The 18,750-nt window shown below is 38.7% G+C and overlaps 1 protein-coding gene across 2 annotated transcripts in view; it reads left to right on the forward strand.

Annotated features, from left to right (window-relative positions):
* Nucleotides 1-18,750, forward strand: part of JMY (junction mediating and regulatory protein, p53 cofactor) — a 92,755-nt gene that overhangs the window by 52,065 nt on the left and 21,940 nt on the right. For both annotated transcript variants that reach the window (XM_074995461.1, XM_074995462.1), the window contains exons 5-7: nucleotides 7,556-7,721; nucleotides 10,255-10,442; nucleotides 18,266-18,352. In XM_074995461.1, coding sequence (XP_074851562.1) covers nucleotides 7,556-7,721; nucleotides 10,255-10,442; nucleotides 18,266-18,352 — 441 coding nt within the window. The remainder of the gene's footprint in view (nucleotides 1-7,555; nucleotides 7,722-10,254; nucleotides 10,443-18,265; nucleotides 18,353-18,750) is intronic.

The following is an 18,750-nucleotide window of genomic DNA, read 5'->3' on the forward strand; positions in this document are numbered from 1 at the left end:
TCTCAAATTGCTTGTTAGTTGCTAACACTCTATATAATTTTTCACAATACTTATTGTTTACCAAACATGATGGAAGTTATTTGCACTCATTTTGTCACTTCAGCTAGTTAATAAATGCCTTGTATAAATTGTTTCTGTGGTAAACAGTTCAAAGGAAAGTATTATGCTGTGGATAGCTTTGGGTAAAATGCCTTTCTCAGACATTGACACATTACAAGACCCCTGGAGTGCTAGAAATTTGAATGTTACAGAATAGGTTTGGTGCAATTGTGACAATTCTGCTACAGAGCTTTTCTTTTACAATAAGAAATGATTTCTAAATGCCAAATACTAGGCTATACTTTCTGACCCTAAAACACCATTTCTGTATTTTATACCTCTCCCTCTGTGTTTAGGGGAAGAATGAAGCCTGTTCTGCTTTTAGAAATTTTTATAAGCTGTTCATAGTTTGAATGCGCTATCGGTGTCCTGCTTGTTCTGTTGACCACAGTCAGGAACTTCGTGTGGATGCCCAGTAAGCAGCTAACATGTGTCTTGGTGTTTACACTGGTGTGTGAATTACATACTACATAATTTAGTGTCAGGTCAGGCCTGGCTTGCTACCATAATGAGAGTAAATGGTACTGATTCTGGGTAGCCCAGGAGGGTGTAAGACTAAAGGAGCAGTCCCAGACACAAAAGCCACACTGCCTTGTGGATGAATTCAAGAGAACATAAGTCTGCAAGAGTAAATTCAGACTGAAAATCTATTTCCTTTATTTCCTGGTTTCCAAACCCAAGCAAGGAAGGAGACCTATCCTCAGCCTCTGCAACCTAAACAAATGTCAAGTATGTGAGATTCTGGATAATCACTTTATGAACTAATATCTGTGCATTAAATCATGATTGGATTGTTGCCCTGGACTTTCACAATGCTTTTTTTTATGCAACAATTCTCTTGGGCCACAGGAGGTTTCTCCTGTGTTTGTCACCAGAAAGTCAACGTTGGTCTTAGCTGAAAGAATTGAGTTAATTAGGCCTCTGATAGGCTTTGAGTTTGAGCAGGTTGTGCTGATCAACCGATTCACCACCTGTGTCTAGAACTGTAGTCTCAGCCCACAACTAGAGCTCCAATATGCCTTAAGTTCCTAGGCCATATGACTGAATGGACACAGTATTCCAGTTTGCCAGATTGTGCCTTGTTCTCTTTAAATGTTGCTGAACTCAGTCCTCTGAGTAGTCATTCCTTGGACAGATGGGTCTGACTTTCCCTACGGGTACTGCACTCCTTACTGCTGTGGATGGCTCAGGGTAGTGTGAGTCCCTTTTGATGAGGACTCTGTTACTGATGCCTCCTCAGCTGGGGAGTGCATTGGATGTTGCTGAAAGTTCAAGGCCTGTGGTCAGAATAGGGTGCTTCTTGGTATATCATTGTTCTGGAGTTTTGTGCCCTCTACAGCAGGGTGAGCGAAGTGGGGGTGGGCCCCCTCACGGTGTGCATGTGCATCTGTGTGCCATTTCATCGAGGGGGTAGACCAAGACTGGCTGCAGTGTGTCAGGCTTGTTGATCTCACTAACATATGTTACTGTTTATGTATGAGTATTCACATTTATACACTAATTAATAAAGTTTTTACATTCCACAGACTTTTTTCACACATACAGAAAGGGTCTTTTTAACATGAACATAACCAAAATTTCCTTTGGTTTGGATTACATTAGACAGGTTGGGGGGCCCTGCTATTTGTGGGGCTGAACGTAAAAAGTTTGCTCACTCCTGATCTACAATACTTGTAAAGCCCTTCCAGCTTATACCAGGGTCTTCATGGTATTTATCCTTACTGACAACACCATTGCAATGTACTAGATGAATACTTAGGGGTATACACCCCAGTATACTGTGTTAGGGTATCAGAGAAAACATTCTCTAGGGCTGATCCTTTTTCTGTGGTCCAGAATCACCTGGTAGATTACTTCAGTAAAAATTTCTGCTGAATCACAAGAGGTCTCTGAAGACCAGCATACTGTGGTCTCTCTCTGCAGATGGAAGTATTCCGTAATATTTAGAAATTCCAAGGATATTTTGTACTGATGGTGTGAGATTTGTTATATGCATTGCTCAGATTGACGTTCCCCATAGGCTGTTGTCTTTCTGTTCTCTTGCACAGAGTTTCCCAATCAATGTACTTCAGCATGCTGGTAAGCCATCAGGTATAAACAGCTGTGTTGTGAAATTTGGTAAACATCACGTGTGCGGGGGACAGGGATTCTAATTATTTAGTATCAAAATTTTACATTTCGTGATGTTGCTCTTTGGACGTACATGTTGAGGCATATGCTATATTTACAATGACCTTGCTATTTGCGTTGGGAGTCATGTTTTCTTATTAATGGTTAAGTTACACCGATGAATTTTCAATTGAAGACTCTCATGTGGACAAATATTTGAGGAAAAGAGATTCTGGAGCCTCCACATCTAGTTTCAGTGATGAAGCTGAACAGTAACTTAAAGTCAAAATGGTGGACCCAACACTATTAAGAGTTATTTGCAATATGGATTTTTTTTACAGCTGAACAATCCTTGCCCTTTTCCGCAACATCTTGTGTGTGAAGAGAAACTTTCAAACCATACGATGGTGCCAAGTATATTAAAACAACACCTTATAAGTAAACAACTGTCCCTTGCCAACAAGGACAATTTTTTTTTTTGAGCATTTAAAGGATCAGAATGAAAAACAAGCGCAAATTATGAGACTGGTGGTGTTCCTGACACGGTGTGAAAACTAGCTACTTGGTTGCTGAGCTGTTAGTGAAGCCAGAAAAACTACACACAATTGGAGACACATTTTATCAGCATACAAAGAAACGGTGACAGTAATCTTAAGTAAGGCAAATGGAGTCAGTGCAATTGGAAAAATTTTTTAGATAATGTGGTGAGTTGCCTCATTGATGACATGTCAGCTGAGATTGAGACAATACTCTAAGAAAAAAATCAAGTCAAGCAGAAAATTTGCATTGCAGTGCAATGAGTCAGCAGATGTCAGTGGTTACACTCAACTCTTGGTGATTATCAAGTGCATTGATGCTAATATAAAATAATTTTTTATTCTGTAAACCACTGCCATGTCACATAACTGGAGAGAAAATCTTCAGGATGACAGTGACCTGCCTTGAAGAAGAACTGCTCTGGAAAAATTGCTGTAATGTTTGCATAGTAGGGGCTGCCTCTATGACTGGGCAAAGTGCAGGAATTTGGAAGCATCAGTTACCAAAACCAGATGTGTTGGTGCCCCACCATTTCCTGTTTCATGCAGCTGTTGTGGCCAAAACACTGCAAGAAGAACTTTCTTTAATGCTAGCTGGACCAGTAAATATGATCATAGCAAAATCATGGTCTTTAAAATACTGCCTTTTCAGTAGAAAACCAGAGTTTACTTCTGTGCATGGAAATATACTGGCTTTCCTATGGAAAAAAATCTCCTATTTGTCTGCTAAAGACAAGTTAAAAATGCCCTTAACTCTGGAGCATCCACAGATACACGCTTGATCTCTGATAGGGCTTGTTGTATAAAACTTGCTTATCTGGTATATTCCACCACCAAAATGAGCAGGAAAATACCAGGTAGAAGTGGAAATCTTCTCTTATTCAGTTTATCCATGCATAAGTTTAGCTTAGCCCTCTGGTGGGAAAAGTAGCAAAAGTCACATCAGAAGTGTTCCCTCTGCAAACATGGCAGATCCTACGTGGGATTATTTTGGTCAATGTCATTTCTGAATATGTGAAAGGTCAGGAAGAGAAATTCAGCTCATATATTCTTTTAGCCTTTAGAGAAGATTTTTAACTGAGTCCAAGATCCTTTCACTTCCTTTGCAGTGGAAAGTGCTAAGAACCTTACAAAAATGGCTCAAGAGCAATGTACCAAATTAAGGGTGGGCTACACTTTTAAAGTGAAGTTTGATTATATGCTTTGGACTCCTGGTTGATTGGTGACAGGTGATCACCATTCTGTCACCTTTCTATTGTTGCTGTCAGCAACATATGTACTTAAGTATAAACTTGCCTTGCATCAAAAAACAAAAAGCATCTGAGTTTCATAGAATATTAGAGCTGGAAGAGACCTTAAGAGGTCATCAAGTCCATTCCCCTGCCCTCAAGGCAGGACCAGGCACCATCTAGATCATCTGTGATAGATGTTTCTCTAACTGTCCTTAAATATCTCCAGTGATGGAGATTCTGCAACCTCCCTATGTAATTTATTCCAGTGTTTAACCACCGTGAGAATTGAGAAGTTTTTCCTATTGTCCAACCTAAACCTCACTGGCTGCAATTTAAGCCCTTTGCTGCTGCTTATATTATCAGAGGTCAAGGAGAATAATTTTTTTTCTCCCTCCTCTTTGTAGCACCTTTTTAGGTACTTGAAAACTACTATGTTGTGCCGTCTGTCTTCTTTTTTCCAAACTAAACAAACCTAATTCTTTCAGTCTTCCCTCATAAATCATGTTTTCTACACCTTTTAATCACTTTTGTAGCTCTTCTCTGGACCTTCTCCAGTTTGTCCATATATTTCCTGAAATGTGGCATCCAGAACTGGACAGATTAGTCCAGTTGAGGCATTATCAGTACAGTGTAGAGCATAGTAATTTCTTTTTGTGTTTTGCAAAACTTCAGTTAATACATCCCAGAATGTTTGCTGTTTTTTTGGGTTTTTTTTTGCACAAGTGTCACACTGACTCATATTTAGCTTGTGGTCCCTTTCTGCAGTACTCCTTCCTAAACAGTCACTTCCCATTCTGTATACGCGAAACAGTTCCTCCTTAAGTGAGTACTTCACATTTGTCTTTCTTAAACTTCATCCTATTTGCCTCAGACCATCTCTTCAGTTTGTTCCATTCTTTTTGAAATATGACCCTCTCCTCTAAAGCACTTGCAACCCCTCCCAGCTTGATATCTGTAAACTTTTTATAAGCATCCTCTCTGCCGTTATCTAAATCATTGACAAAGATACTGAACAGAACCTGTCCCAGAACTGACCCCCATGTGGAACTCTGCTTGTTATGCCCTTCCAGCATGACTGTGAACCATTAACTCCTCTCAGAGAATAGTTATGCACTATGCTGATAGTAGCCACATCTATGTTGCATTTCCCTAGTTTATTGATAGAAGGTTATGCAAGTCCGTATCAAATGCTTTACTAAAGTCTAGGTATACTGTGTCTACCACTTCCCTCTTATACACAGGACTTGTTATCCTATCAAAGAAGGCTGTCAGATTGGTTTGACATGATTTCTCCCTTACAAATGCATGCTGATTGTCCTATCACCTTATCTTTCAGATGTTTGCAGATGAGCTCCTTAATTATTTGCTCCATTATTTTTCCTGTGATACAGAAGCTTGGCTGGAATGGTCTGTAGTTTCCTGGGTTGTTTTTTATTTCCCTCTTTATAGATGGTCACTATATTTCTTCCTTTTCAAGTCTTCTGTAATCTCTCCTGTTTTCTGTGACTTTTCAAAATAATAGCTCATGGCTCACGTACCTCCTCTGTGAGCTCTTTGAGTATTCTAGGATTCATTTCATCAGGCCCTGCTGACTTGAAAACATCTAACTTCTCTAAGTAATTTTAACTTCTTCTTTTCCTATTTCTACTTCTAAGTCTACCCCATTTCCACTAGCATTCCCTGTTAGACATCTAGTACCATCTAACTTTCGTGGTGAAAACCAAAACAAAGAAGCTGTTAAGCATCTCTGCCATTTCCATGTTTTCTGGTATTGTTTCGCTCTCTTCATTGAGCTGTGGGACTACCCTGTCCTTGGTTTTCCTCTTCCTTCTAAGTTTGGTGGAGCAAGAACTCCAAGTTGCATTGTTTGCATTTCCTGTCATGACTCTGCTCATCCAGGCAATTCTGGATTTCTCATTAAAAGAAAGTAGTCTTAGATGGGCAGCTGTGTTAGTCTGTAGCTTCACAAATAACAACCAGTCCTATGGCACCTTGGAGACTAACAAATTTATTAGGTCATGAGGTTTCATGAGCAACAGAGCTTTCATGGGCAAGTCAGTTTTTTGCCCACGAATGCTCATGATCGAATAAATTCATTAGTTTCCAAGATGCCACAGAATTGCTTGTTAATCACTGAAAGTAAGTTTTCATGTAGTAATTTTACCACACCACACAGGTTATTTAAGTTAATTGTACCTTTAAACTGGAAATGTTTGGGAAACATTGCTGTAGTATGATTTGGTGGCCTGTAGCAGATACCAGCTGCAATCCCATTTTCTGCTTTATCTGTTAAGATAGCAATCCTTTAAGTATTTATGGTCATTTTCTTCTGAGTGGCTAGTCACTTGGAAACTGGTAATGCCTTTTTGGACAGAGTGCCAATTCATGTTTGCCCACTCTGATTAAATCTAGTATGGAAACATGCTGTTCTAGATTAATTCAGAAGATAATTTGAAATCAGCAAAAAGTAGGAAGACTAATTGTGGTTGACTGTTCATGAGTTTAGAAGTTTTAATCCTTGAGGATATTATGATAAGATCAAAATCCACTGACAAGTAAAAATTTGTTCCTTTTTAATTAAGAAAATACTTTTATCTAATGTTTTTCATTGTCTCACTAGATAGGCCAATTTCCAGATTAAGGATGTTACAGAAATTGGATTCAAGTATCAGAGGGGTAGCCGTGTTAGTCTGGATCTGTAACAGCAACGAAGGGTCCTGTGGCACCTTATAGACTAACAGAAAAGTTTTGAGCATGAGCTTTCGTGAGCAAAGACTCACTTCATCAGATGCTGGTCATGGAAATCTGCAGGGCCAGGTATAAATAAGCCAGAGCAAGGCTGGGGATAACAAAGTTAGTTCAAACGTGTTATCCCCAGCACTGGATATCCGTTCTGAGATTTTGGAGGCAGGCCTGAGAAATAAATCAAAAATCTGTGGTTAGGCAGGTATGCTGCTTTATGTCTGCATTTAGGAAGTTAGCCACATAGCGTGTGAGAGCGGAAAATGTAGAGTAAATATTTATATTTGCTGGAAGATTCCTCATTTGTTGTCCTGTTGAGAGTGAAATACATCTGGTTGTCTTTGTAGGTCACCATGACTTAGACTGTCAATCTTTAATTTTCTAGGCTTTGTCGGTATAATAGCCTCTAACAATTTAAAAACATATTTGCACCTAAGATTAACAATTACATTAGACATGTATTGCTCTACCTACAGAAACAAAGGAAAAACCTGAAATACAGAAACAGAAGAAATAGGAAGTTGGGAGTGTACTTCACTCTCCACATCCTGAAAGAATGGGCAGCCACAAACTGTAACCTGCTGTTGTAGATCTCCTAATGCTTTACTGAAAATATGTTGAATATTACATTTGAACCTGTGAGAATAGTCAAAGTTGGTCCTTCAGCACTGTCAGTATTCAGTTGAATATTTACAATAACTGGGGATGTTTCTCTTAATTACTTTTGGTATGTTTTAATTTTTTATCTCAAGGTGACTATTTAAGTCTTGGTTCTTGTTTTACTTTGACCCTGTAGTCATGTATTGTTCACTTTTCCTTTATTTTTCTCCTGTTCAGATGCAGAGTTTGCAAGGGGGTACAGAAGCCATAGCCCATTTGGACCAGTTGGAAGCTGACTATTATGATCTACAGCTTCAGTTATATGAAGTACAGTTTGAGATTTTGAAGTATGAGGAGCTGCTGCTGACAGCACAACTTGAAAGCATCAGAAGACTAGTGTCAGGTACAGTGAGCATTTTATGTACCTAATTTTTGTTACTTAAGACAGTATTAGTATTAGAATGCTAACATTTAGAATCAACAACTTTAGCATTTTTAAATAAGATTCAGGACTGTATAAATACAATTAATCAGTTAAAATCTGCATCAGGAGAAGGGGGTAAGCTTTTAAATCTTTCTGTATTAGTTTGTCTCCTTAACTTTAGTTGGAATCACATACCTAACATCTGATGCAATATTGGGAAAATTTAGGGCTAGAATGGAAGCAGTTATTTTCTAACTGTTCTTGTGGGCCGCAGGTTTGCCTACCACAGGAGCTGTTGCTCTCAAAATTTCAGAAATGTGTTTAAGGGTAGCACATAGCTGTTGGGGGCTTCGTGTGAATCAGAATCCCTTAGAGGTCAGAATCCCCAATATTTTAAGCTTCAAAAATATTATTTCACAATATGAGTTTTGTGTTAATCCATTATCCAGAAAACTTAAAGCATATGGCGGACTTCGACTGCAGCGGTCTGTTAGGCATTGGTATTTTTCAATAATGTGCAACCACACTACACACAAGTTAGGACAGAATACTAGAAAGCTACTTTCTTTGAAATTGTAGGGGAGTTTTAGTTGGGCAGAATGAAAATACAGGTTGAACCTCTCTAATCTGATGCCCTTGGGACCTGATCGGTGCTGAGCCAGAGAATTTGCCAAGCCACTGAAGATCGTAGCCTTACCAACACTTCCATGGCTTAGTGGATTCTTAGAAGATATGTGGGGTAAATTAGAGCTAAATAGGAGCACAGAACACTGGGAGCCAGGGCTAGTCTTTCTTCATAAACAGACTTTATGGGACCACCAGAAACTTGGCCACAGCCATGCTACACGGACATCCAGCTAACTAAAATCATCCAGACCATGGATGTTGCTGGACCAGAGAGGTTCAACCTGTAACTGTCAAAAAAGTAGCAGCCTTTTTATGGAACAGGTCTGTATTATGTACATTTTAGTAATTACTGTAAGCTGGAACCACTTTTTACTTGTGTTAGCTTCATTGACTGTAGTGCCGTAACTGATTTCTGCAGTGTCAACATAATTAATACAATTGTAGTTGAGAACCTCTTTTTGATAATGCTGGACCCAGAAAAAACACAACTTTATTTCAGAATCCTAGCTTGAATGTCCAAGGTGGTATTTATGGGGAAAAAAAGCAGTGTGTTAATTGAAAATGAAACACACAGTTACTACGGAAGCTCCTGAGATACTAAACAGGGAATCCTATGATGGTGGCTCTAGGATTACCAAGAAAAGATGATCTGTACTTGAACTGACATTCTGTAAACTATTTAAACATGTAAAGGGACAGTGTAGCCAAACAGACCAACCAGCTTCCTTTCTTCTGAGAGATTTGTGGTTAATGGAGTGTCATCAACAGATAATTTGATAGTTGGCTGCTGGCTTAGTATTTTAATGTATCTGGCTGGTCTGAATGTTGTGGACCTAAACAGAAGGGAATTTGTATATTTTCAATGTTCCATGTTATTAGAGACATTCAGTACCTAGCAACCTCACAGACATGTTTTAAAGGCCAAAAAGAATAACTTAGGTTTTTTTCTGATAAAAGACACAATGCAATTACAAGAGAGTGTGGTGTTTTGTTTTTTCTTTTTTTTCCCAAATATTTCTACATTTTAAGGTTTTACTTTCCTGTCCCAGTTTTAGCACTGAAATGTTTGTTAAAGGTATAAATGAGTCTATCAGTTTCATTTGTAAAATCCTACATCATTGTCCTCAAGTGTGAGGTATGCCTGACAGAGGTACTGTCTCTGATGAACTTAAGCAGTGACTTTGAGCCCAGAAACTGTTTCTGATAAGAGAAATCTTGGGATTGTCATGTTGTCTAATTTCTGTTCTATGGAATACCTATGAGAGAGATCTGAAGAAGAGTCACGATAAGCCAGCATATCTGGGCCTCAATGAGGGCATCAAAGACTGTGCTGTCAGCAGCCATTTCCGTGCCCTGTGTGCTCCTCAGTGGGGGGGGGCAACGAGCAAGCTGGCTTGTAAGGGGGAGACTCTGTCTGGCTACAGTCCCACAATAGAGGGCCTAGGAGGTGGCCACATGGCTTGAACTTCCCAATAGAGATCACAGGGAATGACTGTGCAGCTAAACTTTTCTCTTGTGTTATGTTCAACTGCTTTCAGGTGTGTAGTGTGAAGATGAGGTGGTGTTATGTTTTCTTCACAAATTCCTACTTGCAGGTTTTTTTCTTAGTGTTGCCTGAGCCATTAAGAGTAACAGGAAGCACATAGTTCATGCAGATTTTTATATTTTAGCCAAACTGTAGAGCCTTCTGAGATTTTACACCTTTAATACCTTGCACTGATGTGTTAATTTTGCAAAACCCATCAGTTCTTCCTGTGCATTATCTACTGTGGGGTTTAATATTGAACAGAAATACCAAAACCCTGTCAACTTTAATGTTTTATGCCAATCACACACACTGATTTGACTTTACTTGGGCTTTTTATTGCTGACACTTCAAAAACAGAGAAGAGAGATGAAGTGGTGTATTACGATACTTATGAAAGTATGGAAGCCATGCTTGAAAAAGAAGATATGACAGCATCTATGCACTTACAAAGAGAGGAGCTGCAGAAGTTGCAGCAGAAAATCCGCCAGCTGGAAGCAAGGCGTGGACGTATTTCAGCCAAGAAAGCCTACCTCAGAAATAAAAAGGTACTATTAAATTGTACTGTTCTTTTCAGATTCCTCTTTTTAGTGAAAGCAGATGTGTCCGGTTGTGGATTGGAGCCCACCAAGAGGGACTTAGTGCCCAATAAACGGGGCTACTTCAGGAATACATGAGTGTTCTGGGAAAAGGGATATAGCAGGGGTCTCAAACTCCTGGTCTACACGTCAATTGTGGCCAGAGCACAATCCGAGCAGAATCCAACCCAGGAATGTGGGTGTGGGGAGTTCTGTCAGTTACCAACCCTAAGTCCTGCCCCATCCTGCCACCACAGCTCCCCCTTTCTCTCCCCACAGGATACCCCATCCCCAGGGACATGACCTCAATTAAAGAGAGGCATTGTGCAGGGCAGCAGGAGTGCCCCTTCTCCCCCCACCCCCATCCCTGCTGTTGTCAGTAGTCCTGTGCAGTTAGGTGGCAAGTTTTATGGGGAAGAATATACTTAGGCAGTTCAAGATGAGTATCTAAAGCATTGTTTACTGTAGTTTTTCAAACAATTTTCAATTTCATTACTCACTTTGTCTCTCTGTGCCCTCCGTTAAACCTTCTAGTAATTATTTAAAGGAGAGAACATCCTGTGGCTCTGACTCTCATGTTAAGCACCATAGGTCTCACTGTTCAGCTGTTTTTGCCAGTGGCGGTATTAACGTTTACCTATAGTTCCTTAAATGTACAGAGTGTACAGACCTGTAAGAAGATATGGTACCAATTCTGAGACGTTAGTCTAAATTAAACATACAAAACAGTACTACTGGATGAGATGGGACAATAAAGTCAGATGGTCTGAGGTGAGAGAACTGGTGATTGGAGTCTAAGTGAAAAGTGAATTTTGAGGAGAGATTTGGAGGTTACTTAGTTGATCTCGCTCCATTCTTGAGTTTGTCCTTAAAATGTATGATTGTTACTTTCCAAAATGCATTCCTCCTTCATTAAGGGCTTAGTTTAGCAAAGCATGTAAGCTTATATTTCCTGAATTGAGATCTTGGAACCTATTCAGTCCCCCACACACATCCCAAAAACCCCACAGAAAACAAGCTGTATGTTAGATGGTGTATGCGATAAAGTTCTTCTATAGCAGGAACTTAATGAGCAGTCCATTATCTCTTGCTGCAGAATAAATTTTTGGGTGTCAGGGTTCTCTGTAGCCGGTTCCCTTTTTCTGGCAAAAATCCTGAACAGGAGAAGCTAAAATCGTGTCTCCTTTGCTAGCTGCTGCTTATGGTTTTGTTTTTGTTTCTTTTGCAGTAGATGTAGCTAATCTAATAATCCAAGAAACTGAAAACTGTTCCACAATTTCACATTTGAGTTATTTCAGAACCCTTGGTTGAATGCCATCTGGTCTCAGTGACTTTATTACTGTTAAGTTTATCAATTTGTTCCAAAATCTCTGCTAATAATACCTTACTCTGGGACAGTTCCTCAGATTTGTCACCTAAAAAGAATGGGAATCTTGGGAACATCCTCAGCCATGAAGACCGAATCAAAGAATTTATATAATTTCTTGGAAATTACCTTATCGTCTTTCAATGGCCCTTAATCATCTAGGGGCCCTACTGGCTTTTTGACAGGCTTCCTTCTTCTGATATACTTAAAAACATTTAACTATATTTTTGAATTTTTGGCTAGCTGTTCTTCAGACTCCTTTTTAGCTTTTATCTTATTTTTACACTTAATTTGACAAATTTAGTGCTCCTTTCTACATTACTCACTCGGATTTAATTTCCACTTTTTAACAATGCTTTTTTATCTCACTGCTTCTTGTACTTGGTTGTTAAGCGCCTGTGGAACTTGTCTGGTACTCTTACTGAGTGTTTTAATTTGAGGTATACATTGAAGTTGGGCTTCTGTTATGGTGTCTTTGAAAAGTTTCCATGCAGCTTTCAGGGATTTTACGTTTGTCACTGTACCTTTTAATTTCTGCTTAATTAACCTCCACATTTTTGTGTAGTCCCTTTCTGAAATTAAATATCAGTGTTGGGCTGGTGTGTTGTTTTTTTCCCACCATGGGGATGTTTAATTTTTTACATTATGGTCACTATTTCCGACTGGTCCAGTTATATTTACCTCTTGGACTAGATCTGTGTTCTGCTTAGAACTGAATCATGAATTGCCTCTCCTCTTGTGGGTTTCTGAACCAGCGGCTCCAAGAAGCAGTCATTTAAGGTATCAGGGAACTTTATCTCTGTGTATCTCTGTGTCTGTCCGAAGGTGACATGTACCTAGTCAATATGGGGATAGTTGAAATCCCCCACTATAATAGGTGGTTTTTTAAATTCATTTTGTTTTTATAGCCTCTGATCTCCCATAGCATTTCATACTTACTATCACTATCCTGGTCAGGTGGTTGGTAACATATCCCTTCTGCTATAGTCTTATTAGAGCGTGGAATTAATATCCATAGAGATTAAATGGAATATTATGGTTCATTTAAGATTTTTACTTCATTTGATTATACCTTTTCTTTCATGTATAGTGCCACTTGCCCACCAGCACGAGCAGTTTTGTCCTTCCAATATATCTTGTACCCTGGTATGAATGTGTCCCATTGATTGATTGTCCTCATTCTACAAAGTTTCTGCGTTGCCTTTTGTATCAGTACCTTTCTTTAGTATGAGGTACTGTAGATCACCCATCTTATTATTTAGATTTTTAATATTTGTGTATAAGCACTTTAAAAACCTGTCTCTATTTAGCTGTCTGCCATTTCCAGATATATTTGAATGGCACTCTTTTTCATTTGACTGTTTTTCATCTGATCTTACTCATATTTTATCACCTTCCATCCTATCCTCATTAGAACACAGAGAATCTCAATTTATAGACCCTTCCCAAGATATATCTCTGTTTGACCCATGTACTCCCCTGCAATTGTTGGCTTTCCGCCAGTATTCCACTGTTTAAAAGTTGCTCTATGACCTTTTTAATGTTAAGTACCAGTAATCTGTTTCCATTTTGGTTTAGCTGGAACCCATCCTTCCTGTATAGGCTCCCCCTATCCCCAAAAGTTTCCCCAGTTCCTAATAAATCTAAACCCCTCCACATACACCATTGTCTCATCAACGCATTGAGACTCTGAAGTTCTGCCTGTCTACAAGGCCCTGCATGTGGAACTGAAACACAATCATTGAGGTCCTGGATTTCAGTTTCTTTTGTAGCAGCCTAAATTTGGACTCCAGAACCTTTCCCTTATCCTTTGTCACTTAACAAAGCGTACCTTACCAGCACTACGCATAAGTCTCTGTTTACATATCTCAAGATCCACAATCTTCGCACCAGGCAGGCAAGACACCATATGGTTTTCCTAGTTATTGCAAACCCCAGTGATCCCTAATGCAAGTGTCTACCTTGAGGGGAAGGGGAAACCTACTGGGGGATTCTGCAGGCAGCTCCTTGCTTGACAGAGCACTTTCCCTTTCCTGAGGAAAAGGGAGGCATCTTCAACCCACAGAGAATCGTTGAAAGGAAAAGGTCTCCAGCATGATCGCTTCTGTCAGAGTTGAAAGTCAGCAGGGTGAACATGTGTGATGCTATGGGCGCTTCTAGCACCATCCATACTGGGATCTCTTCTGGCAGAAATGAAGAGTTGAGTAGCAGGCACAAGTGAGCTAACACCTCCACAGCATCGAATACTCCCAACAAGGACACAGTGCCAACAGCATTGTCCACCATGACAACACCTCTGCACGTGCAAACTTCTACAGAATGGTTATCCAAATGGCCTAAGAGAGTAATTCCAGCACTAACCAAGGCCATGCACAAAAGAGCAGCACGCTGACTAGTAACCCTTTCACAATAGCTTGACAAGCCTCCAGTTGAAGTCTCCCAGAAGCAAACATTTGAAATACAAATACAGAGCCAGTACTTGTAACTTCAAATACAAAAACGATATATGTGTATTAGTAGTATAAACAGAATCAGCAAATTGTAAGCTGTCATTGGACATCTCACTTTGCCCACCTTGGAAAAGATTTGATGCAAACATGGAAAAGTGGTTTAATAATGTTTTGCACGTACATATCACAAGCCAATAATCACAATGGGACAACGTGAGTAACCTCTTTTTTTATTGTCTGACGCAAACAGCCACTGTATGAGGGAGTTGGATTTGTAAGAGTAAAATCAAGAGGAGATATCATTAGAAAGGGACTGAAAGTGTGAAAATGACTTCTGGAAGCACATCTTGAAACAAGTGAATACCTGTGAAGATCCTGAAATATTCCTTGCTCTTGGAACTTATCTCTTATCATAGGCTGGATGGGAAAATGGTCAATGAAACGGTCAGGAAATCATTATTCCTGGTACCTATCCCCCATCACGGGCCTGCTTGGATTACCACATGATCAGTGAAAAGCCAGTAGTGCAAGAGGATACCATTAAAGTAGCCCTTACCTCCCCAGCTTTATTGGTAAAGTAAGTAAGGTTGTGTGGAGCAAGGTGCTATTCAGTAAAGATATCAACCGCTAGATCAAAGACTTCATATACACTTGGGAAGTAATAGTATCATTGTTTTTCCACATCTCTTAACAAATGGCTCTCATTCCTGATTTAATAAATTTTATATTTTAATCAGTTTAAAAGAACATTAATATTGCAAAGTCAAGAAGCTTTTGCAACCTTAATTTGGCCCCTCTGATACCTTCAGTGCATAGGATGAATTTTTTTCACTCAATGGATGTTCAGTATTTCTTTTTATGGCTTCTTGCATTATTTACTGCACAGTATGCAAAGACAGAGGGGACTATTGTGACCATCTACTCGAACCTCCTACATACAGAACTTCTCCAGAATAATTTATTTTGAGTTAGAAAGTGTATTAAAAAATCCAGGCTTGAGTAAAACAGTTCCAGTGATGCAGAATCTATCATGACTCTTGGTAAATTGGTTACTTAACGCTTAATATTAAAATTTGACAAAATCATAAACAACTGAAAATTGGATCTTTTAATGGAACATATTAAGCAAACTTAACTATAGGTGGTGTGGTCATCTGTGCCTCTAACATGTCGCTTTGAAGTATAAACTATGCAAGACAATATTTTTGTTGGCTTGTATTTAAATATAAATGCAAAGTACAGTGGAAGTTACAAAATCAACACATGTTCATTTCTGCTAGTATTAACCACGTTGTTTTAACAAGTAGCTTTAAAGGTTGAAAGTGTTGGCCAGATTAAAACATCTGTCATGGAGGATCTAGGTCGGGGCAGCAGCCCTGGGCCCAGGTGCTGAGAGTGGCACGGGAGCAGATTTTCATCAGCATGGGCGTGGGTAGCTTAGTCTTGCCCCTTCTGGGCTGCACAGGGGAGAGCTTTCTCAAAGCCATGCAGCCTGTTGATTAAGAGAAGACTAGCTAATGCTACCAATTACCACCTAAACAGTAAAGCTCAGCATCTTTATTTATTAATGAAGCTGTTGTAAGTAGGACTATTAGTGACTTTAAAAGGTATCACTGGCACTTGGACCGTACGTAGAGGTCAAAAGGTTGAATTTTGGCACTCCACCTCAGAAAGGTCGCTGACCCTGATCTACATGAGGTTTGGTCCTGCCGTGAGTGCAGGGGACTGGTCTTGATGACCTCTTGAGGTCCCTTCCAGTACTAGTATTGTATGATTCAATTATTTTTGTTAGAAAAAGCGAAGCTAATTTGTAAACATGTGGGTTTTCTTTTTTAGAAGCACAATTTGTTATCACTGTAGAAATTATTCCAGTGATTTAAAGTGAGATAACCTTTTAGTATAGAACTCGTAAAAGAAGCCTGCTATTTGGAGCTATTTCTATAAGTGGTCTGAAACAAAGCCCATAAAATGCAAATAGCATGCATCTTTAGCTTTGTCTGCATGATCTTCCGAATGTCTAATTTGTAAATTAAAGAGAATCTGAACAAAGACTTTAATTTCTTACATTGATACCATCCTTTATTTTCTCATCTTAACTTTAAGCATTCCTATTTTAATTAGCATATAATAAGCACTCCTTACAACCAAAGAAAGGGCAACTGATAAAAATAAAAATTGTCATATTTTGTGTTTGTGTCTTTTCTCTTAGACCTTGAATTACTCTGTCTTCACCGCTTTAATTAGGTTGAGTAAGTTTTAATTCTGGGGGTGAAGGGACATAGATAATTTGTAAAGTTGGTCCTTCTTAAGTAACATCAGAGCAACAATCTAATGAGCATTCCAAAATTTTACAGTCTTATTTTATTAATCCCAGGTCAGAGACTTTTATTGACCTATAAAAACTAAAACGAATAGAGACCTAAAATGTTAGGGTCATTTATTGATTAATAGTAAGTCTGCTTATATAGGTTTTGTGCTCATTGTTTACTTGCCTGACTCATTTGAAACATGATTTTTATTTTTGATCAAATTTTGATTGTCACCTCTGGTATGAAGAACCTGTTTTTGGTACATTTGTCTGGGGTATTACCTGTCTACCTTTGTCATTTTTTTTTCTCTGTCTCTTTTCTGCTCACCATACTTGTCACAACTTAAATATATGAGCTTGGAAATGCAGCATTAGAGAGAGCTTCTCTGTTTTAGTCTAACAATAACATTAAAAAGTCATCTTCTGAAAGTAATTTTTTTTCCATTTTAAATTTTTTGTGATTTGCAAAGTTCAAGTTATAGGAAGCTTTTGCTACTTAGTGCCTTTATTTTATGGTTAAAGAGAGGATTTCAAGTTTCCAGTTCAATTAATCAGATAGTTCTTGTGGCCAATGAAATACTTAAAAATTGTTAGTATTTACCACTACCAATTGCTATAGCTAAAATTCAGAAGGGCATCCCATTATAAACCTATATTCTTCTTTGAGTATTGCCTGCGTACATTTACATGTTGCGTGTCTGCTTTTTGAAAATTTTCAGAGAATGTTGCCCATTAAGGCTAGATACACTCTGCCTACTTCTGTGCCCACCAATGCCCCCCACTAATCCTCCTCAAGGAGCGTGTAGCATTTTTTCTTTATATCTCTTCTTAATGATTTTCCTTTCTTTTTAAAGCTCAAGAGAGCTAGTGATAAGGTTCAGCTATATTTTCAGTCTCTATTAGCCATTTCAATTTCTTTATTTAATTGAATGTTTCTAATACTGCTGTGCTGTAGGTGTCTTTTGATTGATGTCAACTGTCAGACGCCTGCACTGCTGCTGTATGTGTAAATGGATGAGCATAACTAGTGCCTCTTCCTCCTTAGGAGGTAGCACACTTGCAGTCAGTGCTCCATGTGGCACGTAATCCAACTGAAGCTTTGCCAAGGTTACAATAGGGCAAGACATAGCTCGGACTCACGTGAGGTAGCTGTGTAATGTAGTTGCCTCATATTAATGTAACTGCAAATGTCATGGCTAACGAGCCGTTTTTCATCAGTTGATTGAATTAGAGTCAAATGTGACTCAGAAGACAAGGTGCCAGGTGCATGTGTAGAAATGTAAATACAACAGTATGTTTGTGTGCGCAGTCACTGGCTGCACTTGGAAATTAGAAATTTGCACTTGCAAATTGACAGTTGTCTAGCTGGCTACATACTTACCTAATTTTGCTTAAATGTTAGAAGACATTGCTCATGTTTATTAAACTTGAAGTGGTGTGAGCCATTTTGCACTCTCAAGTCAGTGTGTTTGTTATAAAGGTGTTAGACTTGGCTTGTAGCTTCTGCCTCTATACTCTGTATACAGTTGTTAAATTTAAATTCGCATGTTTAAGCAGTCTTCATTTCATAATTTTACTACATAGTGCTTGGAGCTGTTTGTAAAATATTACAGTAAGCCTTAAGTTATTTGGAATGTGTATTTTATACGTAATATTTTTTCCTCTACAGGAGATCTGTATTGCAAAGCATAATGAAAAGATCCAGCAGCGCCGTCAGAGTGAAGAGGAATACAGAATGCATCATACTGTGCAGCTAGTGAGTTTGACTTTTCTATTGTTGAAATTGGCCTTTGGTTCAATTTTTTTTTTAAATATTCCTCAGCATGCATTAATTAGAGCAGTGTTTTCCAATGGATAACTGTTTTGAACAATTGGCACATAACCTAGAAACTTTGGACAAAGATGTGTAAGCAGAAGTTCAAAATAAGTTATTTTCTGTTTTTGAAAACTTTTGCTGTTAAACTAATGATTTCTGCATGGTATTGGGGGGTTATTTATTGTCTTTTACTACACGTCTTTGGATTTGTTTTTTTATGTCTTTAAAGAAATACTTTAATAGAGAACTGAAATGTGTTGTGTGGTTTTAAAAAAAAGAGGTACGTCGAAATTATTGGGTGCCAAATAAGTTTATTTTAAAAGTTATAAAATATTTAG

The sequence above is a fragment of the Carettochelys insculpta genome, chromosome 5, assembly GCF_033958435.1.
Source record: "Carettochelys insculpta isolate YL-2023 chromosome 5, ASM3395843v1, whole genome shotgun sequence".
Classification (NCBI taxonomy): domain Eukaryota; kingdom Metazoa; phylum Chordata; order Testudines; family Carettochelyidae; genus Carettochelys; species Carettochelys insculpta.